We start from the raw sequence: 27,662 nt of genomic DNA on the forward strand, positions 1-27,662 counted from the left end.
TGTGTGTGTGTGTGTGTGTGTGTGTGTGTGTGTGTGTGTGTGTGTGTGAGACATCTTCTTTATCCATTCAGCAATCTATGGACACTTAGGTTGCTTCCGTGTCTTCGCTATTACAAGTAAATAATGCTGTAATGGACGTAGGGATGCATATATTTTTTCAAGTTAATGTTTTTATTTTCTTCAGGTAAATCTCCAGAAGTAGAATTATGGGATCATATGGTATTTCCAGTTTTACATTTTTTGAAGAACTTCATATTGTTTCCCATAATGGCCATACCAGTTTACATGTTTAGATTCCCATCAACAGTACACCAAGGTTCCTTTTCTCCACATCCTTGCCAACACTTGTTATTTTTTGTCTACTTGATGATAGCCATTCTGACAGGTGTGAGTTAATACCTCATTGTGGTTTTGATTTGCATTTTCCTGATTAGTAATGTTGAGCATCTTTTCATGTGTCTGTTGGCCATCTGTATTTCTTTTTTGGAAAATGTTCACTCATATTTATGAGGTCCTTACATATTTTGGATATTAGTCCTTTATCAGATACATGATTTGCAAATATTTCTCATTTGGTAGGTTGCCTTTTCATTTTGTTGGTTTCCTTTGCTGTGCATCTTTTCACTTACTTGATGGTATCCATTGGAACACAAAGGTCTTTACTTCTGATGAAATCTTTACCTATTTTTTCATTTGTTGCTTGTACTTTTGGTGTCATGTCTAAGAAACCGTTACTTAGCCCAAGGTCATAAAGATTTAGTGCTATTTTTTTTTTTCCTGAGAATTTTCCAGGTTTAGCTCTTACATGTCTGTCTTTGATCCATTTTGAGTTAATTTTTTGTATATGGTAAAGAAAGGGCTTAACTTCATTCTTCTGTATGTGGCTATCTAGTTGTCCCAGCACCGTTTGTTGAAAAGACTATTCTTTTCTCATTGAGTCATTTAGACCCCTTTGTCATTTACCTTGTTTTTGATCTTGAGGAAAGCATTCAGTCTTTCATCAGTAAAAAAGATTTTGACTGTTTTTCCTAGATGCCTTTATCAGGTTGAGGAAGGGTCCTTTTATTCTTTGATAGGAACCTTTTTTTTTTTTTTTTTAAATCAGGAATGGGTGTTCAGTTTTGTCAAATGCATTTTTCTGTGTCTGTTGAGATGATGGTTTTTCTTTTCTTAGTTTGCTAATATAGTGAATTACATTGATTTATTTTCCAGTGTAAACCAATTCTGCATTCCTGGAATAAATATTACTTGTCTTGATATATTATTCTTTTCAAGTGTTCCTGGATCCAGTTTGCTAAAATTTAGTTATGTATTTTTGTGTCTATGGTAATGAGGTATATTGGTGTCTCAGTTTTTTTATTTTATGTCTTTTATTTTATTTTTTAAAAGATTTTATTTATTTTAGGGAGAGAGAGAGAAAATGAGAGAAGGAACACAGGCGGGGGGGAGGAGAAGGAGGAGAAGGACAAGCAGTCTCCACGCTGAGCGCAGAGCCCGATGTGGGGCTTGATCCCATGACCTGGAGACCATGACCTGAGCCGAAATCAAGAGTTGGACACTCAACCAACTGAGCCATCCAGGCACCCCCACATTTACCTTTTTAAAGAGATTTTTTTTTAAAGGTTTTATTTATTTGTGAGAGAGAGAGAGCACAAACAGGGGCAAGTGGCAGGCAGAGGGAGAAGCAGGCTTCCTGCTGAGCAAGGAGCCTGATGTGGGACTTGATCCCAGGACTCCAGGATCATGATCTGAGCCGAAGGCAGACGTTTAACCATCTGAGCCACCCAGGCACCCCTTAAAGAGATTTTTAAAATAGGAAAAACATTTCTTGTATGTATATCTACATATTTGCCATTTCCTGTACTCTTCATTTCTCTGTGTTGTGCCTCACTTATATTTGATGGCATTATCCTTCTCCCTGAATGACTCCCTTTAACTTTTTTTTGTCTTTTGGAGCAGATCTTGTGAAGATTTCCTTCAGCTTTAAAAAAAAAAAAAAAATCTGTAAAAGGCTTTTTTTTTCCCCCCCTTTATTTTTGAAAGGTATGTTTTTGGGTCTAGAATTCTAGGTTGACGGTTTCTTTGTTTTTTCAGGACAGATGGTCCCTTACTTGTAATGGTTCCACCTAATGATATTTTGACTTTATGGGTAGTTTGAAAATGGTATACATTCAGTAGAAACTGTCCTTTGATATTTGAATTTTTATATTTTCCCAGGCTAGCGATATGTGGTACAACAAATACTCTCTTGATACTGGTCAGCCAGCCACAACGCCTGGTCAGCCACACGACTATGAGGGAAGGCAACCAATACACTCACAACCATTGTGTATTTATGCAGCCATTCTGGTTTTCACTTTCAGTACATTATTTAATAAATTACCTGAGATATGCAGCACTTTTTTTTTTTTATAAAATAGGCTTCATGTTAGATGATTTTATCAAACTGTAGGCTAATATAAGTATTCTGAGTATATGTGAGGGAGGCTATACCAAGCTACATTGTTCGGTAGGTTAGGTATATTAAATGCATTTTTGACTTACAGTGTTTTCAACTTACGATGGATTTATAGGAACATAACCCCATTGTAAGATGAGGATGATCTTGTATTTTAAAGATGTTGTTCCCCCGTCTTCTGGTTTACATTGTTTTTTTTTTTTTTTAAGATTTTATTTATTTATTTGTCAGAGAGAGAGAGAACACAAGCATGGAGGAGGGGCAGAGGCAGAGGGAGAAGCAGACCCCCAGCTGAGCAGGGAGCCCAATGCAGGACTTGATCCCAGGACCCTGAGATCATGACCTGAGCTGAAGGCAGAAGCTTAACTGACTGAGCCACCCAGGCATCCCTGGCTTACATTGTTCTTGTTGAGAAGTCCGCTGTCATCATTATTGTTTCCATGTATATAATGTGTCTTTTAAGTAATTTGATTGTGATTTACTTTGGTATAGTATTCTTCATATTTCTTGTACACACAGTTTTGGAATGGTTTAGATATTTCTTCAAATATACTTTCCATCTAGCCCTGTTCTCATTTCAGGATATTGCTTACATGTTTATTAGGCTGCTTCAATTTTTTTTTTTAGCATTAATTGATGTTCTCTCCATTTTTTCCCCACTCTTTTTACTTTTTCATTTTTTAAATCACTTTTTGGTTATGTGTTCACTAATTTTTTTTTTCCGCTGTTTGATTTACTGTTGTTAATCCTATTCACTGTATTTTTTGGTCTTAAACATTATATTTTTCATCTATAAAAATTCCGTTAAAAAATAATCTTCTCGGGGTGCCTGGGTGGCTCAGTTAAGCATCCAACTCTTGATTTGGGCTTAGTCATGATCTCAGTGTTGTGGGATTGAGCCTCACAGTGTGCTCTGTGCTCAGTGGAGGGTCTGCTTGACATTCTCTCCCTCTCCCTCTGCCCCTCCCCTCACTCATGCATGTGAGCTCTCTCTAAAGTAAATAAATCTTAAACACATAAATAAGTAGTTATCTTCCTTGTGTGTACTTAACATCTTTTCTCTACTTGAACATATGGTATGTAGCTATGACAACTGTTTTAATGACTTTGTTTCTGGGTCTGTATTGATTGAATCATGTTTTTCTCCTTTTCATACTTGGTACTTTGTGATTTGATACCACAAATTATGAATTTTACCTTCTTGGGCCCTGCAGTTTTGTGTTCTTACAAATATTCTTTGTTCTGGGATTTAGGTAAGTTACTTAGAAACAGATCCTTTTGTATTTTGTTTTTAACTTTTAAGCTTGTTAGGCGGAACCAGAGCAGCAATTAGTCCATCACAAAATTTTTTCCATTGTTGAGGCCAAACCCTTTAGAATACTTTTTATCCAGTGCCCTGTAAATTATAAGGTTTTCCAGTCTGACACTCTGACAGTTTTATGAGGGAATCCCATATGTAAATGGTAAAATCAGGGAGTAATTGCCCAGAGCCTCATCTTCTCAATATCTCAGTATATCAGGGAATATATTTGGTTGTGTGTAATAAATACAAAGGTTTACCAAATTAATTTTTTGATATAATCAGTCTGGAGACTGAGGGAAATAAGTCAGTGCCCTTTTTAGCTTATTGCTTGCCATCCTTAGCATATGGCCCTGGATGGAAATTTCCGATTATTTTCTGTAATTTGAAATGTGAAGGTGAGCTATAGATTGGAGATAAAGATTTGAGGGTTATTAGCTTATAGGTAGTGGTTGTTGTAATCAGAGGAAAAGATGTTGCTCCAAGAGAGCCAATAGAATGAAAAGAGCGATAGTGTGAGAATCAGACCTCAAATAACACTGATATTTAACATCCAGATAATGGAGGAAGGGATTCTAAAGAAGACAGGTGAGATGTGGGGGGTGGGGTAGGAGATGGAGAATCATGAGAGTGTATTGCTGTGAATATCTATGTTTTCAGCTACCAGCATCTAAATAGCTTTTTTTTTTTTTTTAGGATTTTTATTTATTTGAGAGCAAGAGAGAGTGAGTGAGAGAGAGAGAGAAGAGCATGGGCAGAGGGGAGGGGCAGAAGGAGCAGCAGACTCCCCACTGAGCAGGGAGCCTGATGCAGGACTTGATTCCAGGACCCTGGGATCATGACCTGAGCCTAAGGCGGATGTTTAACTGACTGAGCCTCCCAGGTGCTGCAGCCTTCTTTTTTTGAGAGGAGTCATCCAGCAGTGTCATTTAATGTAACCTTTACTGTAGTAGAACCTAATGGCAAGAGGTAGGGAAGTCAGTTATATCTCAGTAAAACCAGGGTGGGGGAGGTACAGATTGGGAAGACAAGATTATATATGGGTATGTAACCCCTGGCAAGGACTGTTGATCTTATTCAAGATTTGATGAGAAACTACTGAAAAGTTCTGAGCAGAGAGAGAATTAACGTGCTCTGACTTTATTTTTTCCTCTGTTTTGTTTTTTAATTAAGACCTTTTCTTAGAGCAATTTTAGTTCCACAGCCAAATTAAAGGGAAAGTACAGAGATTTCACACATACTTTCTGCCCCTCACCCCCTTATGCATAGACTCTTCCATTATCAACATCTCCCACCAGTGTGGTACTTTTGTTACAATTGATGAACCTAGACTGATACCTCATAATCACCCAAGTTCATAGTTTACATTAGGGATTACTCCTAGTATTATATATTCTCTGGGTTTGGACAAGTACATAACGACTTGTGTCCATTTTGATGGCTCCTCTTACACATCTCTCTTCCTGCCCGTCCTCTTCCAACCCCTGGCAACCACTGATTTTTCTTTTTCTATTTTTTTTTGGTCACCAGTGACTTTTTTACTGTCTTCAGAGTTCTGTTTTTTTTCAGAATATCATACAGTTGGACTCATATAGTAGTCTTTTAGATTGGGGTCTTTCACTTAGTAATACAGATTTAAGATTTCTTCATGTCTTTTCACAGCTTGATAGGTCATTTCTTTTAACACTGAATAATATTTGATTGTCTGAATGTGTTACAATTTGTTACCCACTGGCTTTTATCCACTGCTGTATGGGAAATAAATTGTATGAGTGCTTGGGGTGAAAACAGCCTGGTTAGATAGGAAGCTTTTGCAGTAATTTGTAAGGAGGTAATCATGGGTTGGAATGGAATGATGGTGGCAGAGATACATATTTTTAAGGAAAAGCTAACAGGATTTGGAATGTAGAGTGAGAGAATGATAGGAATTAAGGATATTCCAAGATTTTTGTCTTGAGCAACTGGAAAAATAGAGGGTTTTAAATTTTTTTTCCTGTTTTTGATGAGATGGAGAAGACTGTGAATGAATAGGTAATATTTATGTTTTTTCAACTTTGTTCTTGGTTTGAATTTTTTTTCTTTAGAAATAACCTTAAGTTCTAGAAGTTGCAAAAATGGTTATAAAGAAGTTTCTTTTCTGATCATTTGAGAGTGAGTTGCCAACATATGAGGCCTCATCACTGTAGAATACTAGTTTGTAATTGCTATCAACAAAGTCATTTTCTTACATATCCAGGATACATCCATCAAAATCAGAAAGTTAACATTGATAGGGTGCCTGGGTGGCTCAGTCGGTTAAGCGTCTGCCTTCGGCTCAGGTCATGATCCCAGGGTCCTGGGATCGAGTCCCACATCGGGCTCCCTGCTCTGCGGGGAGCCTGCTTCTCCCTCTCCCACTCCCCCTGCTGTCTTGCTGACAAATAAATAAATAAAATCTTTAAAAAAAAAAAAAAAAGAAAGTTAACATTGATAGAGTAGTATCATCTAATCCACAGAATGCATTCAAAGTTGGGTAGTCTCAAATAATATCCTTTTTAGCAAAAATCAGGATCATATTTTGTATTTTATTGTTGTGACTATTTAGTGTTTTTCCATCTGGAGCAGTTCCTCCATGATCCTTGACTTTCCTGATCTTGACAGTTTTGAAGTTTATAGAGTAATTAATTTTTAGAATATTTCTCAGTTGGAGTTTGTCTAATAATGCTTCCCCATGATTCAGTTTAGGTTGTTTTATTTTGGCAGAAACATCACAGAGGTGAATATTCTTCTCAATGCATCCTGTCAGGTGGTAAATGACTTTAATTTGCCCATTATTGGTGATTGTAATATCAATCAGTTCACTAAGCTTTCTGCCAAGTTTCTACACTAAAAAGGGTACTCTTTTTTTTTTCTTTATAGTTAATGAATATTTGGGGGGGGAAGGTATTTTGAGACTAAATATTTCATTCTTCATCACACTTTTACACATGGATTTCAGCACTCATTGATTTTTCTTGGCTGAATTTTTACTGTTGATAATTGCCAAATGGTGATTTCATAATTTCATTACATATAATTTATTAGTTTACATTCAAGCACCAGTACTTTGAGTGTCAAAGAAAGAGAAAACTTCCTCTTCTCCCTTTTATTGATTCGTTTTAAAAATAATGTTTCTGTGGACTCATGGATTCCTTTTTTATTCAGTGGTTGTAATGTATCATTTTTTTTTGCTCAAAATGTCTTGTATTTGGCCAGTGAGAATCTCTTCAAACTGATTCCTGTGTCCTTTTGACTTGTCCCATAACTCTTTGTATCCTTTCTTTCTGACACAGTAAGATGTTCCAGGCTCATATTACAGTTACCTGATTCATACCTGAGAATAACATTTTCAAGGAGCCTTGGTACCTCTTGGAGATTGGTATTTAGAAACCAGCATCTAGCAGGTGTACACCTTCCGAATAGGATGTCAGTGCTCTCAGGTCTCAGTAGACAGAGCTATAAAACATATAGGTACATTATGTGTGTGTGTTTGTGTGTATGTACATCTGTATTTATCTGTTTCTTTATCTGTACATATTTAAAAAAAATTATTTCATAATGAAACCTCCAGTCCCATCCAGTACCACAGGGTTCATTTCTGCTTTACCCCTTTCCATATTTGCAAGAGCCCAAAGGACATTAGGTAGGGCATCTGTTGGGGGAGGGAGGTGTATGGTACAGCAGCAGCCCAGCATGATACTATAATTTTCCCTCTTATCACTCCTTTATCCGTGTTTTACATAGTTTTACATATTTTAGTTCCATTTAATTCTGTATATTAAAAAATTTTGAGACTTTCTCTTTTAGCTGTTCTATTTCCAGATGTTTGGAGATTTTTTTGTTGTCTATTTTTATTTGCTTGTATTATCATCAGGGAACATAGTTTGTATAACTTCAATTTTTTGAAAATGTGTTGAGAGGGGCGCCTGGGTGGCTCAGTTGGTTAAGCGACTGCCTTCGGCTCAGGTCATGATCCTGGAGTCCCGGGATCGAGTCCCACATCGGGCTCCCTGCTCGGCAGGGAGTCTGCTTCTCCCTCTGACCCTCTCATGCTCTATCTCATTCTCTGTCTCAAATAAATAAATAAAATCTTTAAAAAAAAAAATGTGTTGAGAGTTATTTTGTGACCCAGGATATGGCCTAGGTCCATTTTGGTGAATGTTCTATGGGTGCTTGAAAAGAACATATATATTTTTGTATTGAGTGGAATGGGGCGTGTGTGTGTGTGTGTGTGTGTGAGCTTTATACAGTGTTTCTTAAGGAGCTTAAGAGAAGGAAAAAAAAAACATTTTAGGGATGCCTGGGTGACTCAGTCAGTTAAGTGTCTGCCTTTGGCTCAGGTCATGATCCCAGGCTCATGGGATTGAATCCTGCATCGGGCTTCCTGCTCAGTGGGGAGCCTGCTTCTCCCTCTGCCTGCTGCTTCCCCTGCTTATGCGTGTGCTCTCTCTCTCTTTCTTGGACAAAATCTTAAAACAAAAACAAAAAATTTTTAATCTTTGAAACTTACTCTTGTATTTATCATTTCTACTATTTTTCATTTTGTTTACTGGATTTGATATTAAGTACAGGCTTTTCTTGTATGATCTTTATTAAGGTTAGGAAGTTTACTCTTATTGCTAGTTTGTTGAGTGTTTTTATCATGAAAGGGTGTTGAATTTTGTCAGATGCTTTTTCTGTATCACATGAGGATATCTTGTGTTTTCTCCCCTTTATTATGTTAGTGACATATTACATTGATTTTTCATATGTTGAACTATCCTTGCCTTTCAGTAATCAGTCCCACTTGGTTAATGGTGTATAATCCTTTTAATGTGCTGCTGAATTTGGTCTGCTAGTTACTTTGTTGAATTTTTCATCAATATTCATAAGGAATAATTGGTCTATAGTTCTCTTGTAATGTCTTTGTCTGACTTTGGTATTAGGGTAATCTTGACCTCATTCAGTGAGTTAAGAAGTGCTCCTTACTCTTCAGTTTTTTGGAAGAATGTTTCAGAATTTGGAAGGATTTTTTCAGAAGAAATAGTCTATCAATGTTTGATAAATTCCTGAGCTTTTCTTGTTGGGAGTTTTATGATTACTGGTTCAATAGCTTTATTGATCATAGGTCTGTTCAGATTTTCTATTCATTATTCAGCCTTGGTAGGTTTTAGGTTTCTAGACATTTGTCCATTTCATCTAGGTTATACAGTTTTTCATGTACAGTTTATACTGCTCCCATATGGTGTTTATTTCTGTTATGTTCCCTCTTTCATTTCTGATTTTAGTTTATTTGAATCTTTTCTGTTTTTCTTAGTCTTAGCTAAAGGTTTATCTTTTTAAAGAGCCAACTCTTGGTTTTACTGATTTGCTTTATTTCTCTCTTCTCTGTTTATCTCTGGTCTAACCTTTATTATTTCTTTCCTTCTGTAAGGTTTAGGTGTAGTTTGTTTTTCTTTTACTAGTTAAGATGTAGAGTTAGGTTGTTTTTTTCTTTTCTTTTTTAATTTAAATTCAAGTAGCCATCGTAGAGTAAGTACATTGTTAGTTTCAAATGTAGAGTTCAGTAATTCATCAGTTGCATATAACACCCAGTACTCACTACGTCACATATCCTCCTTAATGCCTGTCACCCAGTTACCCCATTCCCCCACCCACCTCCCCTGCAGCAACCCTCAGTTTGTTTCCTATAGTTAAGAGTCTCTCATGGTTTGTTTCCCTCTCTGATTTCTTCCCATTCAGTTTTCGCTCCCTTCCCCTATGATCCTCTGCGCTATTTCTTATATTCCACATACGAGTGAAACCATATAATTGTCTTTCTCTGATTGACTTACTGACTTATTTTGCTCAGCATCATACCCTCCAGTTCCATCCACGTTGATGTAAGTGGTAAGATTTCATCCTTTTTGATGGCTGAGTAATATTCCAGTGTGTGTGTGTGTGTGTGTGTGTGTGTGTGTGTGTGTACACACTACATCTTCTTTATCCATTCATCTGTCACTGGACATCTGGGAGAACTCTATACAGGAATTCAGCAACATGGCAGGATATAAAATTAGTGCACAGAAATCAGTTCCATTTCTATACACTAACAATGAGACAGAAGAAAGAGAAATTAAGGAATTAATCCCATTTACAGTTGCACCCAAAACCATAAGATCATAGGAATAAACCTGACCAAAGAGGTAAAGGATCTGTATCCTAAAAACTACAGAACACTTATGAAAGAAATCGAGGAAGACACAAAGAAATGGAAAAACATTTCATGCTCATGGATTGGAAGAACAAATATTGTTAAAATGTCTATGCTACCCAGAGCAATCTACACATTCAGTGCAATCCCTATCAATACCTTCGACATTTTTCATAGAACTAGAACACATAATCCTAAAATTTGTATGGGATCAAAAAAGACCCCAGTAGCCAGAGGAATATTGAAAAAGAAAAGCAAAGCTGGTGGCATCACAATTCCGGACTTCAAGCTCTATTACAAAGCTGTCATCATCAAGACAGTATGGTACTGGCACAAAAACACATAAATCAGTGGAACAGAGTAGAAAAGCCAGAAATGGACCCTCAACTCTATGGTCAAACTAATCTTTGACAAATCAGGAAAGAATGTCCAATGGAAAAAAGACCATCTCTTCAACAAATGGTGTTGGGAAAATTGGACAGCCACATGTAGAAGAATGAAACTGGATCATTTCTTTACACCATACACAAAGATAAACTTAAAATGGATGAAAGACCTAAATGTGAGACAGGAATCTGTCAGAATCCTGGAGAACACAGGCTGCAACCTCTTCAGCCTCGGCCACAGCAACTTGTTGCTAGACACGTCTCCGAAGGCAAGGGAAACAAAAGCAAAAATTAACTGTTGGGGCTTCATCAAGATAAAAACTTTCACACAGCAAAGGAAACAGTCAACAAAACTAGTTAGGTTGTTTTGAAATCTTAAGTATTTATAGCTCTAAGTTTCTCTCAGTATTGCTTTTGCTGCATCCCATAAGTTTTTTTTTTTTTTTAAAGATTTTATTTATTTATTTGACAGAGAGAGAGATAGCGAGAGAGGGAACACAAGCAGGGGGAGTGGGAGAGGGAGAAGCAGGCCTCCCGTGGAGCAGGGAGCCCGATGTGGGGCTCGATCCCAGGACCCTGGAATCATGACCTGAGCCGAAGGCAGACGCTTAACGACTGAGCCACCCAGGCGCCCCATCCCATAAGTTTTGATATGTTGTGTTTTCATCTTTTTCAAGGTATTTTATTTCCCTGTGATTTCTTCTTTGAAACATTGGTTAAGAATTTGCTGTACAATTTCCACATCTTTGTGAATTTTCCAGTTTTCCTTCTGCTATTTGCAGTTTCATTCCACTATGATTGGAAAAGGTACTTTGACTTCAAACTTATTAAATTATTAAATTATTAAGACTTTTTTGTGGCCCAACATACGGTCTATCCAGAAAAATATTCCATGTGGACTTGAGAAGAATATATATTCTACTGTTTTGGAGTGGAATGTTCATATAGGTCTGTTAGGTCCAGTTAGTCTATAGTGTTGTTCAAGTCCTCTATTTCCTTGTTGATTTGTGTGGTTGCTCTATTATTGAAAGTGGGGTATTGGGCTTTCAGTTGTTACAGTGTAGGTATGTATTTCTCTTTAATTCCGTCCATGCTTGCTTCATATATTTTGGAGCTCTGCTGTGTGGTGCATATATGTTTATAATTGTTATACCTTCTTCATGAAGTGACCATTTTATCAATATTTAATGTCCTTCTTTGTGTCTTGTAACAGTTTTGACTTATAGTTTATTTTGTCTGATATTAGTGTAGCCACTGCAGTTCTCCTGGTTACTGTTTGCATGGGATATCTTTTTCTGTCCTTTCACTTTCAACCTGTCGTGTCCTTTGATCTTGTAAACAGCATTCTGAAATTGTACTCAATATCATTAATTATCAGGTGATTGTAAATTTTTTTTTAAGATTTTATTTTTTTATTTGACAAGAGAGAGACACAGTGAGAGAGGGAACACAAGCAGGGGGAGTGGGAGAGGGAGAAGCAGGCTTCCTGCGGAGCAGGGAGCCCGATGTGGGGCTTGATCCCAGGACACTGGGATCATGACCTGAGCTGAAGGCAGACGCCTAACAACTGAGCCACCCATTGGCCATTTGGATGTCTTCTTTGGAAAAATGTCTGTTCATGTCTTTTGCCCATTTCTTGATGGATCATTTGTTCTTTGGGTGTTAAGTTTAAGAAGTTCTTTATAGATTTTGGATACTAGTCCTCTATCTGATATGTCATTTGCAAATATCTTCTCCCATTCTGTCAGTTGTTTTTTGGTTTTGTTGGTTGTTTCTTTTGCTGTGCAAAAGCTTTTTATCTTGATTAAGTCCCAATAGTTCATTTTTGCCCTTGCTTCCCTTGCCTTTGGCAATATCTCTAGGATGAAGTTGCTGTGGCTGAGGTCAAAGAGGTTGCTGTCTGTGTTCTCCTCTAGGATTTTGATGGACTCCTGTCTCACATTTAGGTCTTTCAACCGTTTTGAGTCTATTTTTGTGTGTGGTGTAAGGAAATGGTCCAGTTTCATTCTTCTGCATGTGGCTGTCCAATTTTCCCAACACCATTTGTTGAAGAGACTGTCTTTTTTCCATTGGACATTCTTTCCTGCTTTAATGAAGATTAGTTGACCATAGAGTTGATGGTCCATTTCTGGGTTCTCTATTCTGTTCCACTGATCTGTGTGTCTGTTTTTGTGCCAGTACCATACTGTCTTGATGATTACAGCTTTGTAGTGGAACTTGAAGTCTTATTGTGATGCTACCAGCTTTGCTTTTCTTCTTCAACATTCTTCTGGCTATTTGGGGTCTCTTCTGGTTCCATACAAATTTTAGGATTATTTGCTCCATTTCTTTGAAAAAAGTTGATGGTATTTTGATAGGGATTGCATTGAATGTGTAGATTGCTCTAGGTAGCATTGACATCTTCACAATATTTGTTCTTCCAATCCATGAGCATGGAACATTTTTCCATTTCTTTGTGTCTTCCTCAATTTCTTTCATGAGTATTTTATAGTTTTCTGAGTACAGATCTTTTGCCTCTTTGGTTAGATTTATTCCTAGGTATCTTATGGTTTTGGGTGCAATTGTAAATGGGATTGACTCCTTAATTTTTCTTTTGTCTTGTTGTGGGTGTATAGGAATGCCACTGATTTCTGTTCATTGATTTTATATCCTGCCACTTTACCGAATTCCTGTATGAGTTCTAGCAGTTCTGGGGTGGAGTCTTTGGGTTTTCCACATAAAGTATCATATCATCTGCAAAGAGTGGGAGTTTGACTTCTTCTTTGCTGATTCGGATGCCATTTATTTCTTTTTGTTGTCTGATTGCTGTGGCTAGGACTTTTAATACTATGTTGAATACCAGTGGTGATAGTGGACATCCCTGCCGCGTTCCTGACCTTAGGGGGAAAGCTCTCAATTTCTCCCCATTGAGTATGATATTCACTGTGGATTTTTCATAGATGGCTTTTATGATATTGAGATATGTATACCCTCTATCCCTACACTCTGAAGAGTTTCGATCAAGAAAAGATGCTGTACTTTGTCAAATGCTTTTTCTGCATCTATTGAGAGGATCATATGGTTCTTGTTCTTTCTTTTATTAATGTATTGTATCACATTCATTGATTTGTGGATGTTGAACCAACCTTGCAGCCCAGGAACAAATCCCACTTGGTCGTGGTGCATAATCCTTTTAATGTACTGTTGGATCCTATTGGCTAGTATTTTGGTGAGAATTTTTGCATCCATATTCATCAAGGATATTGGTCTGGAATTCTCCTTTTTGATGGGGTCTTTGTCTGGTTTTGGGGTCAAGGTAATGCTGGCCTCATAAAACGAATTTGGAAGTTTTCCTTCCATTTCTATTTTTTGGAACAGTTTCAGAAGAATAGGTATTAATTCTTCTTTAAATGTTTGGTAGAATTCCCCTGGGAAGCCATCTGGCCTTGGGCTTTTTTTTTGTTGGGAGATTTTTGATTACTGCTTCAATTTCCTTAGTGGTTATAGGTCTGTTCGGGTTTTCTATTTCTTCCTGGTTCAGTTTTGGTAGTTGGTACATCTCTAGGAATGCATCCATTTTTCTTCCAGATTATCTAATTTGCTGGCATAGAGTTGCTCATAATATGTTCTTATAATTGTTTTTCTTTGAGGTTGGTTGTGATCTCTCTTCTTTCATTCATGATTTTTTTTATTTGGGTCTTTCTGTTTTCTTTTTGATAAGTCTGGCCAGGGGTTTATCAATCTTGTGAATTCTTTCAAAGAACCAGCTCCTAGTTGCGTTGATCTGTTCTACTGTTCTTTTGGTTTCTGTTTCATTGGTTTCTGTTTCATTGATTTCAGCTCTGATCTTTATTATTTTTCTTCTCCTGATGGGTTTAGGCTTTATTTACTGTTCTTTATCCAGCTCCTGTAGGTGTAGGGTTAGGTTGTGTATTTGAGACCTTCCTTGTTTCTCGAGAAAGGCTTGTATTGCTATATACTTTCCTCTTAGGACTGCCTTTGCTGTATCCCAAAGATTTTGAACAGTTGTGCTTTCGTTTTCATTTGTTTCCATGAATTTTTTAAATTCTTCTTTAGTTTCCTGGTTGACCCATTCATTCTTTAGTAGGATGCTCTTTAGCCTCCATGTATTTGAGTTCTTTCCGACTTTCCTCTTGTGATTGAGTTCTAGTTTCAAAGCATTGTGGTCTGAAAATATGCAGGGAATGATCCCAGTCTTTTGGTACCGGATGAGACCTGATTTGGGACCTAGGATGTGATCTATTCTGGAGAATGTTCCATGTGCACTTGAGAAGAATGTGTATTCTGTTGGTTGAGAAGAATGTGTATTCTTTTGCTTTGGGATGGAATGTTCTGAATATAACTGAAGTTCATTTGGTCCAGTGTGTCATTTAAAGTTCTTACTTCCTTGTTGATCTTTTGCTTAGATTATCTGTCCATTGCAGTGAGGGGGGTGTTAAAGTCCCCTACTATTATTGTATTATTGTAGATGTGTTTCTTTGATTTTGTTATTAATCGGCTTTTATTAATTGGCTGCTCCCATGTTAGGGGCATAAATATTTACAATTGTTAGATCTGCTTGTTGGATAGACCCTTTAATTATGATATAGCGTCCTTCCTCATTTCTTATTCCAGTCTTTGGTTTAAAATCTAATTTGTCTGATATAAGGATTGCCACCCCAGCTTTCTTTTGATGTCCATTGGCATGATAAATGGTTTTCCACCCCCTCACTTTCAATTTGTAGGTGTCTTGGGGTCTAAAATGAGTCTCTTGCAGACAGCATATCGATGGGTCTTGCCTTTTTATCCAGTCTGATATCCTGTGTCTTTTGAATGGGGCATTTAGCCCACTTACATTCAGGGTAACTATTGAAAGATATGAATTTAGTGCCATTGTATTGCCTGTAAGGTGACTGTTACTGTATATTGTCTGTATTCCTTTCTGGTCTGTGTTACTTTTAGGGTCTCTCTTTGCTTAGAGGACCCGTTTCAATATTTCTTGTAGGGCTGGTTTTGTGTTTGCAAATTCCTTTAGTTTTTGTTTGTCCTGGAAGCTTTTTTATCTCTCCTATTTTCGGTGACAGCCTAGCTGGATATAGTATTCTTGGCTACATATTTTTCTCATTTAGTGCTCTGAATAATCATGCCAATCCTTTCTGGTCTGCCAGGTCTCTGTGGATAGGTCTGTTGCCAATCTAATGTTTCTACCATTGTAGGTTACAGATCTCTTTTCCCGAGCTGCTTTCAGGATTTTCTCTTTGTCTCTGAGACTTGTAAGTTTTACTATTAGATGTCGGGGTGTTGACCTGTTTTTATTGATTTTGAGGGGGATTCTCTGTGCTTCCTGGCTTTTGATGCCTGTTTCCTTCCCCGAATTAGGGAAGTTCTCTGCTATAATTTGCTCCAATATACCTTCTGCCCCCTCTCTCTTTCTTCTTTTGGGATCTCAAGTGTTCTATTATTGTTTCATCTTTTGGTATCGCTTATCTCTCGAATTCTGCCCTCGTGATCCAGTACTCGTTTATTTTTCTTTTTCTCAGCTTCTTTATTTTCCATTATTTGGTCTTCTATATCACTGATTCTCTCTTCTGCCTCATTTATCCTAGCAGTTAGAGCCTCCATTTTTGATTGCACCTTATTAGTAGCCTTTTTGATTTCGACTTGGTTAGATTTTAGTTGTTTTATTTCTGCAGAAAGGTTTCTCTAATATCTTCTATGCTTTTTTCAAGCCCAGCTAGTATCTTTCAGATCGTCCTTCTGAACTCTAGTTCCGACATTTTACTGATGTCCATATTGATTAGGTCCCTGGCAATTGGTATTCCCTCTTGTTCTTTTTTTTGAGGTGATTTTTTTCCATCTTGTCATTTTGTCCAGAGGAGAATAGATGAATGAGAGAACAAAATGCTAACGGTAAGAGCGTCCCCAGAAAATATACACTAAACAAATCAGAAGAGACCTGAAACTGGGGGAAGAGAAAGGGAAAGAAAGAAAAAAAGAAAAAGAAAAAGATAAAAACAAAGCCAAAAACAAAAAACAAAACAGAATGTGATCAAATATGATCAGTCTGGTGCATAGATCAGTGCCACACACTAGATTTTGGGCGTATTTTGTTCTGTTAGAAGAAAGTGCCTCTCAAAATTTTAAAGAAAGAAAAATATATGTACAAAAATAAGGGTTAATACTATGAAGGGATGGAATATGATTGTAATTTTATAAAAAGAATTGATAAGATAAGAAGTTGGTTGAATAAAGAAAGAAGAGGATTAAAAAAGAGAATGTGATCAGGCAGCAGAATAGAACAAAGTCATACACTAGAGATTTTGGGTATATTTTGGCCTGTTAGAAGAAACTGTATCCCAAAATTTTAAAGAGAGAACATCTTATACATATATACCAAAAATAAGGTTAAGTACTATGAAGGGATAGAATATGACTCTAAAAATGAAAAATAAAAAAGATTTTTTTAAAAAGGAATTGATGATTTTGGTTGATAAAGGGAATCATGGGAAAAAAGCCATGACTTCTATGTGCAGTATTCCCCTAGCGCTGGAGTTCTGCCGTTCTCATTGATCGGTAAACTTGGTCTTGGCTGGCTGTTCCTCTTGATCTTCTGGGGGAGGGGCCTGTTGCCGTGGTTCCCAAAGGTCTTTGCCGGAGGGGGAATTGCACCCCCCTTGCCGGTCCGTGCTAAGTAATCTGCTTGGGTTTGCTCTTGGGAGCTTTTTTTCCCTGCGAGCTTTCCGTACAGCTTTGGAGGACGAGAGTGAAGTGGCGGCCTCCCAGTCTCCGCCCCGGAGGGACCGAGAACTCGGGGGCCCCACTCCTCAGTGAGCCCCCAGAGAAAAGCCGTCAGTCACTCCTGTCTCCCCAGTCTCCGGCTGTACTCTGTGCTCACCTGGCCTGTGACTCAGCGTTTCTCTCTCTGGCACATGACCCCATGTGGAGTCTCCAAACCCAGCAAATCCTTTTTAGTGCGCTCCTGTGCCACTCCTCCCGGGGGAGGAAGGGGAGTCTCCCCAGATCTTCCGCTTGTTGGTCCCTGCTGGAAGAGCAGTGGCCCTACTGTGTCACGGTTTATGGCAACCCTGACCTGAGAGCCCACTCCTTGGCTCCGTCTCTGTAGCTGGCTTCCCTGCTCCAATACCTGGGAGCTCTGCCGCACTCAGGCACCCCCGGTCTTTCTGTGACCCCGGGGGTGCTCAGACCACACTGTCCCAGCAAGGACTCCACCTCCCGCTTAGCCCTTGGAGGGACGTCTCTCAGCGGAGCAGACTTGTAAAATTTTTGATTTTGTGCTCTGCTGCTCTATCACTTGCCCATAGGGGCTGACAGAGGCCCCCCCCCCCCACCGTCTGTCTTCCTGAACATCGCCTCGATTCACTTCTCTGCACGTCCTACCTTCCAGAATGTGGTCGCTTTTCTGTTCAGAGAGTTGCTGCTATTCTTTTCTTTGATCTCCTGTTGAGTTCGTAGGTGTTCAGAATGGTTTGATCCCTATCTAGCTGAATTCCTGGGACCAGACGAAATTTAGGTCTCCTACTCCTCTGCCATCTTCCCCAGTAAAAAAAAATTTGTCCTTTATTCTATTAATGCTGTTTATTACATTGATATTTATATGCTGAACCTACCTTGCTTTTGTGGGATATATCCCACATATTCATAGTGTATAATTTCTTTTTTTCATGTTCTAGATTAGGTTTTTTAGTATTTTGTTGAGGACTTTTATATCTATATTCATTTGGGTGTTTAGTTGTAATGTTTTTGTCTGGTTTGGTTATCAGAGTAATACTGGTTTCAGTACTCTTTCTCTTTCTCTATGTTTTAATAATTTGTGGTAAGTTTTCCTTAAAAGTTTGAAGGCATCTGGTTTTGACTTCTATTTGCCGAAAGTTTTTCATTTCTAAATCAGTCTCATTAATTTTTATATTGAATTCAGATTTCTAAATTTCTTCTTGAGTTAGTTTTGGTAGTTTGTAGTAATTTATTTCATCCAGGTGATCTAGTTTATTGGAAATATAGTTCATAGTATTTGCTTATTTTTCTTCCTGTAAGGTTGATAGTAATGCTCTGTCTTTAATCCTGAGCTTAGTTGTTTGTGTTTTCTCCTTTTTTCTTCATTAGTCTAGCTAAAAGTTTGTTAATTTTATTTCTCTTTTTAAAGAACCAATTTTTTGTCTCATTGGTTTAAAAAATTTATATTGTTTTATTTCCTAGTTTATTTCCACTCTAATCCTTATCGTTTCCTTCCTTCTGCTTGCTTTGGGTTTCAGATGCTCTTTTTTCCAGGGTCTTAAGGTAGATGTTTAGGTTACTGATTTAAGATCCTTGCCATTTTTTAATATGAGCATTTATAGTTACAAATTTCTCTCCAAGTTGTACTTTAGGCGCATCTGGTAAGTGTCAGTATGTTTTCATTTTCATTTATCCAAAAGTATTTTCTGATTTTTTTCATCACTTCTTTTTTGACTCTTTGGTTCTTTAGTGGTGTGTTTAATTTTCACACATTTGTGAATTTCCCAAATTTCCTTCCGTTATCAGTTTCTGATTGCATTGCATTGTTGTCAGGGAACATACTTCATATGACTTCAGTCCATTTATACTTACCAGGATTAGTTTTATTGCCTAACATATGGTCTGTTTTGGAAAATGTTTTATGTGCATTTCTGAAGAGTGTGTATTCTGCTGTTTTGGGGTTGAAGTTGTATAGATGTCTATTAATAGTCAAAGTTTTATAGTGTTACTCAAGTCTTCTGTTTTCTCACTGATTTTTCTATTTTATCCATTGTTGAAAATGGGGTTTGAAATCTGCAACTATTATTTTTTATTTTTATTTTTTGCAACTATTATTTTTTAATTATCTATTTCTTTCAATTTTGTAATTTTTTTTCCTGTATTTTGAGAGTTTGTTGTTAGGTGCATACATGTTTATATTTGCTATATATTGTTGATGAGCTGGCCATGTTTTCATTATAAATGTTCTCCTTTGTGTCTAATAACAATTTTTGCATTCCATTTTGTTTTCTATTAGTATAACCACTGCAGGGCTTTTCTGACTCCTGCTTGTATGGTATATCTTTTTCCATCTTTTACTTTTATTCTTTTTTGTCTTTGAATCTGAAATGTGTCTGTTGTAGACAGTATATGGTTGGATCAGTGCTTTTTAATCTGTTGTGCTAATCTCTATTCTTTAAATGGTTTGTTTATTCCACTTATATTTAATGTAATTATACGTGGGTAGAATTATATCTGGTACTTTATATTGGTGTTTTATGTGTGTTATGTCTTTTTTTTGTTCCTCATTTTTCTTTTATTGCTTTCTTTTGCGTTAGATATTTTCTAGTGTGCTAATTTATTTCTTCTGGTTTTTTTGCAACTTTTTAAAAGTTTATTTGTATAGTTGAGCTGGGATTAAAATTAATAATTTAACACAATGTAGTTTGGGTTTATACCAACTTAATTCTAGTGATACACATACACTTTTTTATATAACTCCACTCTTCCCCTTTGTGCTGTTGTTATAGAAATTATATATTATGTGCCCAACAAAACACTTTACATCATTGCTTTATGCAGTTTCTTTAAACCTGTGTATTTCTTGTTGTTGCTTGTGTAGAAAAGAATTAACATAGTAGGCCTCATTGCATATCGTTAGAATGAACTGCTTCAGAGGTCCACCCTTGGCTAGCATCTGAAGACTTACCAGGGTCCACACCTGCCTAACTGCTAATAATGGCTCACTGTGCCTAAGCTCCTTATACAAACAGTATAGTTTATGCTGGACACCTGCTTTTCTTCTGGGAGTTAGGAATTTTCGTATGTGCTAGGCAGAGGATATCTATTGATCAGCTTCTAATAACCCTGGGTACCGAGTCTCTTATCTTTCCTGGTTGGTGACATTTTACATGTGTTGTCATAACTCATGTCTGGGTGGGGGCAGGAACAATTAACTGTGTCCTATGTGACTCTATTAAAAAAAGATCCTTAAGAACTAGCCCTGATCTTCCCTGGACTTTGCCCCATGTGCCTTTTCCCTTTGCTGATTTTTCTCTGTATCCTTTTGCCATAATAAATTATAGCTTGTCAGTGTGACTATATTTTTTTTTTTTTTTAAAGATTTTATTTATTTATTCATAAGAGACAGAGAGAGAGAGAGGCAGAGGGAGAAGCAGGCTCCCAGCTGAGCAGGGAGCCCGATGCGGGACTCGATCCCAGGACCCCAGGATCATGACCTGAGCCGAAGGCAGATGCTTAACCATCTGAGCCACCCAGGCGCTCTATTGCTGAGTCTTTTGAGTTCTCTAGCAAGTCATAGAAACTAGGTGTGGTCTTAAATACTCACTACATACTGCTGTAACAGGTTACCACAAATTTGGTGGCTTAAAACAACCTAAGTTTATTGTCTTAAAGTTTTGGAAGTCAGAAGTCTGAAATGAGTCTCACTGGGCTAAAATCAAGTTGTCAGCATTGCTGTACTCCTTTTGGAGGCTCTAGGGGAAAATTCATTTTTCTTGCCTTTCCCACTTTCTAGCAGCTGCCATATTCATTAGCTCATGGCTATCCCAGTCCATCTTCAAAGCCAAAAGTGACTGATCAAGACTTTATTATGTAGCATCACTCTGACATTCACTTTCCTGCTTATTCCTTTATTTATAATGATCCCTGTGATTATGTTAGGTCTGACCCCAATGATCCAGGGTAATCCTCATCTTAAATTTGTTAATGTATCGGGGCGCCTGGGTGGCTCAGTCATTAAGCGACTGCCTTCAGCTCAGGTCATGATCCCAAGGTCGTGGGATCAAGCCCCGCATCGGGCTTCCTGCTCCACAGGAAGCCTGCTTCTCCCTCTCCCACTCCCCCTGCTTGTGTTCCCTCTCTCGCTGTGTCTCTCTCTGTAAAATAAATAAATAAAATCTTTAAAAAAAAATTTGTTAATGTATCATATTTTCAAAGTTTCTTTTGCCACGTAAGGTAATATATATGTAAACGTTCTAGGAAATGAGATATGGACACCTTTGGGGTGGAACATTTTTGTGCCTATCACATTCATAGAAGAAATGAAAAGAAACAAAAAACATTTTTGTGGTCTTTTTTCTTTAGATATATAATTAATAACCATTACTTGTGCTCTTTCTGCATGTAGATTGGATTTACTGTCCAGTGTCCTTTATATTTTAGCCTGAAGGACTCCTTTTGTATTTTTTTTTTTAAAGATTTTATTGTAGGGCAGTTCTAGTTAGAATGAATTCTCTGTGTTTGTTTATGTAAGAATGTCTTAATTTTGTTTTCAGTTTTGTAGGATGGTTTTGCTGGATATAGAATTCTTGGTTGGTAGTCTTTTTCTTTCAGAACTCTGAATGTTATCCACTGCTTTCTGCCTTCCTAGGTTATCACGGAAAATCACTTAAGCATCCCTTGTACATGATGAGTTCCTTCTTTCTTGATGCTCTCAGATTCTTCATCTTTTAACAGTTTTAGTGTGATGTGTCTAGGTGTAGATCACTTTGATTTTATCCTACCTGTAGTTGGTTGAGCTTCTTGGGTGTGTAAATTGTTTCTCACCAAATTTGGAAAGTTTTTCACTATTATTTTTTGAAATAGTCTTTATGCACCTTTCTTTTTCTCCTCTTGTTTTGGGACTCCCATTATGCATATGTTGGTGTGCTTAATGGTTTCAGATACTATATTTTCCAACTCTGAAATATCTGTCTGGTACCTTTTTAAAATTTTTGTTTATTTATTTATTTATTTATTTATTTATTTTTTTTTTTTAAAGATTTTATTTATTTATTTGACAGAGAAAGACACAGCGAGAGAGGGAACACAAACGGGGAGTGGGAGAGGGAGAAGCAGACTCCCTGCCGAGCAGGGAGCCCGATGCGGGACTCGATCCCGGGACTCCAGGATCATGACCTGAGCCGAAGGCAGTCGCTTAACCAACTGAGCCACCCAGGCGCCCGAAATTTTTGTTTTTTTATTGACATTCTCTGTGATGAGTCCTCATTCTCATACATTCTTCAGTTTTTTAGTCATGACTTCCTTAGTTCTTTGAACATATTTAAAATAGCTGATTTAATCTCTCTGTCTAGTTAGTCCAACATTTGGGCTCCCTCACAGTCAGTTTCTGCTGGTTTCTTTTTCCCCCCATGTATGGGTCATACTGTATTTATATATCTCATAATTTTTTCTTGAAAAAAATAGTATGTCACCTCTGGAAATCAGATTTCTCTCCCATTCCGGTGTGTTTTGTTTATTGTTCTTAATTTGTTTAGTGACTTTTGGGCACTAATTTTTTTAAAGTTTATATTCTGTGTTGTGTGTGGTCATTGAAGATTGCTCAGTTAGTTCAGTTGTTAGGTGAAAGCCTAGGGCCTCCTTTGGCCTTTCTTGATTATGCAACAGTTCTGGGCATATGTTTGACTTTCAGAGTCCCAGGAATCTGTTGAGCTATTCAGACCTCCTTACTGAAATCTCATTCCTCAACTTGTCTAAAACCTATTTTTTGCCCCAGTAGTTCTCCCCTTTCTCAGACCATTGAGATAGCAGCAGTTGTTCTTGGTAGGTTTCAGCAAACACCCCAAGCTCTTTGCACTGGAAGAACTTTACTCAGGTTAAATAAAATCAGCCTTCAAGTTGGTTCTATTGACCAACCACTAGATAGGTCGTATTGCATTTTTTTTGGAATCGGATTTTGAAGAAGTTCCAGTCCCTTTCTGCCCTCTCCAGTGGCAGTCAAGCTGCTTATTTTCACAGTGACTGTGGACTGTTGGTTTACATTGCTATTTTGGAGCTAGGGGTAAGGGTAGAGATAGGAATAGGAAAGGTCAGAGGCTCTCTCTTTTTTTTTTTTTAAAGATTTTTTTATTTATTCATTTGAGACACAGAGATACAGAGAGAGAGAGAGAGAGCATGAGCAGGGAGAGAGGCAGAGGGAGAGGGAGAAGCAGGCTCCCCGCTGAGCAGGGAGCCCGATGCGGGACTCGATCCAGGGACTCCAGGATCATGACCTGAGCCGAAGGCAGACGCTTAACCATCTGAGCCACCCAGGCGCCCCCAGAGGCTCTCTTTTTACCAAGATTCTTAAGTGCTGCCCAGATTACTGCAAGCCTTTGGGTAGTTCTAGAGTTCTGAAAAAGTTGATTCTGACAATTTTTTCTTTTTTGGAAGAGAGAATTTTTGTAGATATTTACTATTTTTTTGATGTTCTCCTTTTTTGTCCTTAAACATGACCTTTTCTGTTCATTTTTATATCTGCCCTGTAGGAATTTGAGTTTATTGGATTATTCCTAAGATTTTTGACTTTTCTGGGGCACCTGGGTGGCTCAGTTGAGAGTCCAACTCTTGGTTTTGGCTCAGGTCATCATGCCATGGGTTGTGAGATCAAGCCCTGAGTCAGGCTCTGAACTCAGCGCAGAGTCTGCCTAAGATTCTTTCCCCTTCTTTCTCCCTCTCCCTCTCCTCCTCCCCTGCTCTCTCTCTCAAATAAATAAAATCTTTTAATAAAAAAAGATTTTTTATTTTGGGCGAGGGGAAGGAAAAAAAGATTTTTTACTTTGAAAAATTCTGGTTTTTTTTTCTAGCTTAGATAGGATCCTGAAAAATACTGAGTTAAATTTAATGTGGGATATAATAATGATCCTTAGTTCATTCTCAATAATTCAGTATTTTGCAAAAAACACTTCTCCCCAGCAAAGTGTATAAAGTATTAATATTGTATTATTCTCATTGTTATTTATTCTGACTTTTTTGTGTGTGGCTGCCTCTTCTCTTTCTTTTTATTACTAATGTGTTCATTTTTTCTCTTCCTAAGGCAGTAAAGAATGCTGATGGAAGAACCATTTTCCTAATTTTCAAATTGTTGAGCTGGTTGCCATGATGGGTGAGTTCAAACTAAAAGCAACTTTTGTCTGTAATTAAGGGATAAAATGGGGAAGAAAAATTTTTCTCTGTGTGTATGAAAAACATTTTTAAAATGAAGTTTTATGATGTAGACTTATATAATGTTTTGTATTTATTTACTTAATAGATTTTTGATTAAAGCACTTTTTGAGTTAAGTTACAGATTTGGAATAAGCATGTCATGCAGGATATCCTAGTAGGGACATTCAGAATAAACTGCTAAGATGGATTGGGACTTACTTAGAGTCTGATGTCCAGAGGGAATACTAGATGAAGAAACCTTTTAAATTGCCCTTCGTTTGTATGTCATCTACCTAAGAAGTTACTTTTACTCAAATGGTCCTCTTTACTTTTTTACATCTACAGTAGAAAAAATGTACTCATTTTTTTAAACAAGGAAATTAGTATATATAAATGTGATAGGAGATTTAAGCCAGACATTTATTTTAGTATTGTGATGTTAAACATGAGAAAATTTCTAAATTCAAGTGTTTTTTTCCTAATGAAGAAAATAATTAGAACGTATATACATACATGTAAGTATTAGAATTCCCTTCTCCCCAGTATGGGATTAAGGATCTTACTTTTCTCAAGAAGGTTACATGAGATAATTTTATTGCAATTGAGATCATTCTCAGCTAATTTTTTTCCTTAAGGGCAGATTTATTTTTATCAATAAGTAACACAGTCTGGTTTAGACCTGTGGACAGAACGCACTTTGTGATTACATTATACCCAACTAGCTCAGTTGCTGTTTGGCTAAGCTAACATGATGAAATTTTATTTTTTTAAAGAATAGTTTGTAAAGGATTATAAAATTTAAAACCTGGAATTTATTAATAAGCCTCTGGCACCATTAATTTTAATTTTAATATGCAAATAGTTTCATTATAGAGCAGAATATATTTGAGTGTTATAAAAAAATAATACATTAGAGAAGTTAGCTATTTGTGTGTTTGAAAGGCTAATGAAGCCATTGAATTGCCACATTCTTTTTAGTGATTTCTCCTTACAGAATAAAGATGTTTTAATTATTACTACTCTGAAACATAAATTACTGCTCACCAAAGTAGTTACATTTTAAAATGTAAACTGTAAAAGTCCCTCAGTTCCTTTATTGACCATTTGCTGATTATCATTAGTAGAATTGATTTACTAGCGAAAATCAATTAAATTGTCTCTGAACTTTTCCAGAGAGCATGTAATTGGTATTACTAGGAGATTCATGCTTACATCTTAGAAAGAAATTTTTGATATATTTGGAAGAAATTAAAAGTTCATGGTTCATGATCTTTTCACTTAGTTTTATGGATTCACTACTATTTTCTAAGGAATGCGTTTTTCTTACATTATTACCTTTTAAGTTGTTACTGGCTGAGATCATTAAATAGTCTGTTAAATGTTTGTAGTCTTGTTGAACTTTATGGTGAGGAAGTTCAAGAAAACACTTCCAAATATCAGTAGGTCATTATCCACAGATAAAGCCTTTTGTTTCTGACTTGAAGTATTGATGAAAAACTCTAAAAGGAATTCGTACTTTGAACATAAATGCCAAATAATGATGAAAGTCTTTTATTTTTTCCCCACCCAACTTGCTTTAATTAAAATTTTAGATGTTCTTTTGATGTTTTATTTAGGAGTCACAGAAAGTAATTTGTTGTGATGGGGCTGTTTTGACACATATACTAGGATGTTACATTGTTAGAAGAATCAGAATGGCTTTATCTTGCCTTAAATGTCAAATCTAGTGTGATGCTAGTGCTTGAGTCTAGTGCAGTTTTAATGTTATTTGTCTTCAGTTTTTATTTTTTATTTTTATCTTTTTTAAAGATTTCATTTATTTATTTGACAGAGACACAGCGAGAGAAGGAACACAAGCAGGGGGAGAGGGAGAGGGAGAAGCAGGCTTCCCGCTGAGCAGGGAGCCCAATGCGGGGCTCGATCCCAGGACCCTGGGACCATGACCTGAGCCGCAGACGTGCTTAACGACTGAGCCACCCAGGCACCCCTGTCTTTAGTTTTTAAATAATTAAAAATTTTATTTCACCAAAATAACAGTGTAGGCATTGAAAATGTCCTAGATGCATTTTTTGTGTTAAATTAATGCATTTTGCATAAAATTTCATGATCAATTTTGTGTTTGATATCTGTGATAAATATTGAAATTGTAATTCTGTGTATATATTATTTTGAAAATACTTAGATGATCAGCAAGCTTTGAACTCAATCATGCAAGATTTGGCTGTTCTTCATAAAGCCAGTCGACCAGCTTTATCTTTACAGGAAACCAGAAAAACAAAATCTTCATCACCAAAAAAGCAGGTATTTGTTTTAATATTTTAATAAATACATATTGTTGTTATATGAGTTGTCTTGAATATCATGAGCTTATAGATGGTTTGTTAAAGTGTCTTGTCTTTTACACTTTTTTTTTTTTTTAAAGATTTCATTTATTTACTTGAGAGAGAGAGAATGAGATAGAGAGAGCATGAGAGTGGGGAGGGTCAGAGGGAGAAGCAGACCAGGGAGCCCGATGCGGGACTCGATCCTGGGACTCCAGGATCATGACCTAAGCCGAAGGCAGTCGCTCAACCAACTGAGCCACCCAGGCGCCCATCTTTTACACTTTTAAGTCAAATATTTTGTTGTTTGTGATACATTTTTCCAAATGGGTGTGCTAGAGTTTCATTTAATGTGATAACTGCTCTCTAATGCTGATATTTCATCCATTCTTAAAGCACTTAAGATAAGCAAATTGTTTTTGTTTAAAAATAGTATATTATTCTATTTACAAATGAGTATCATTTTGATTTTTATAAATAAAATTTGTTTGGGATGTTCAACACAAAAAGTGGGGCTATAGTATTCTATATTTCCATCCAACAGGATTAGCAAGTGTCTCATACCCATGGTGCTAACACTAAGAGATCTTGGTGCTCTTTGCTTTCAGCCCAGATTCAGCAACACAGTTCTCAAGTCAGCTCTTTGGTGGACACTATCAGTTGATTGGAGTTCACACTAAAAATGAAACCTCCTTTCCTCCTGCTCTATTTTATTTTTATTTTTATTTTTTTATTTTATTTATTTATTTATTTGAGAGAGAGAATGAGATAGAGAGAGCATGAGAGGGGGGAGGGTCAGAGGGAGAAGCAGACTCCCCACTGAGCAGGGAGCCCGATGCGGGACTCGATCCCGGGACTCCAGGATCATGACCTGAGCCGAAGGCAGTTGCTTAACCAACTGAGCCACCCAGGGGCCCCTCCTGCTCTATTTTAAATGAGTGACCAAGTGGAAAAAAACAAACAAAAAAACGAGTGACTAAGAAAAAAAATGACCTAGAAATTCTAGAAATTTTATCTGATCTCTGAAATGATTTATTCTTTCATTACAGAATGATGTTCGAGTCAAATTTGAACATAGAGGGGAAAAAAGGTAAGGAAAGAAACATTACAT

At 37.0% G+C, this 27,662-nt stretch overlaps 1 protein-coding gene across 1 annotated transcript in view; it reads left to right on the forward strand.

Moving 5' to 3' along the window:
• MAP3K2 (mitogen-activated protein kinase kinase kinase 2) overlaps positions 1-27,662 on the forward strand; it is an 85,246-nt gene that overhangs the window by 31,381 nt on the left and 26,203 nt on the right. Inside the window, exons 2-4 of the mRNA XM_044913246.1 lie at positions 24,121-24,189; positions 26,413-26,531; positions 27,601-27,641. Coding sequence (XP_044769181.1) covers positions 24,183-24,189; positions 26,413-26,531; positions 27,601-27,641 — 167 coding nt within the window. The 5' untranslated portion in view covers positions 24,121-24,182. The remainder of the gene's footprint in view (positions 1-24,120; positions 24,190-26,412; positions 26,532-27,600; positions 27,642-27,662) is intronic.

The sequence above is a fragment of the Neomonachus schauinslandi genome, chromosome 3 (assembly GCF_002201575.2).
Source record: "Neomonachus schauinslandi chromosome 3, ASM220157v2, whole genome shotgun sequence".
NCBI classification, from domain to species: Eukaryota; Metazoa; Chordata; class Mammalia; order Carnivora; family Phocidae; genus Neomonachus; species Neomonachus schauinslandi.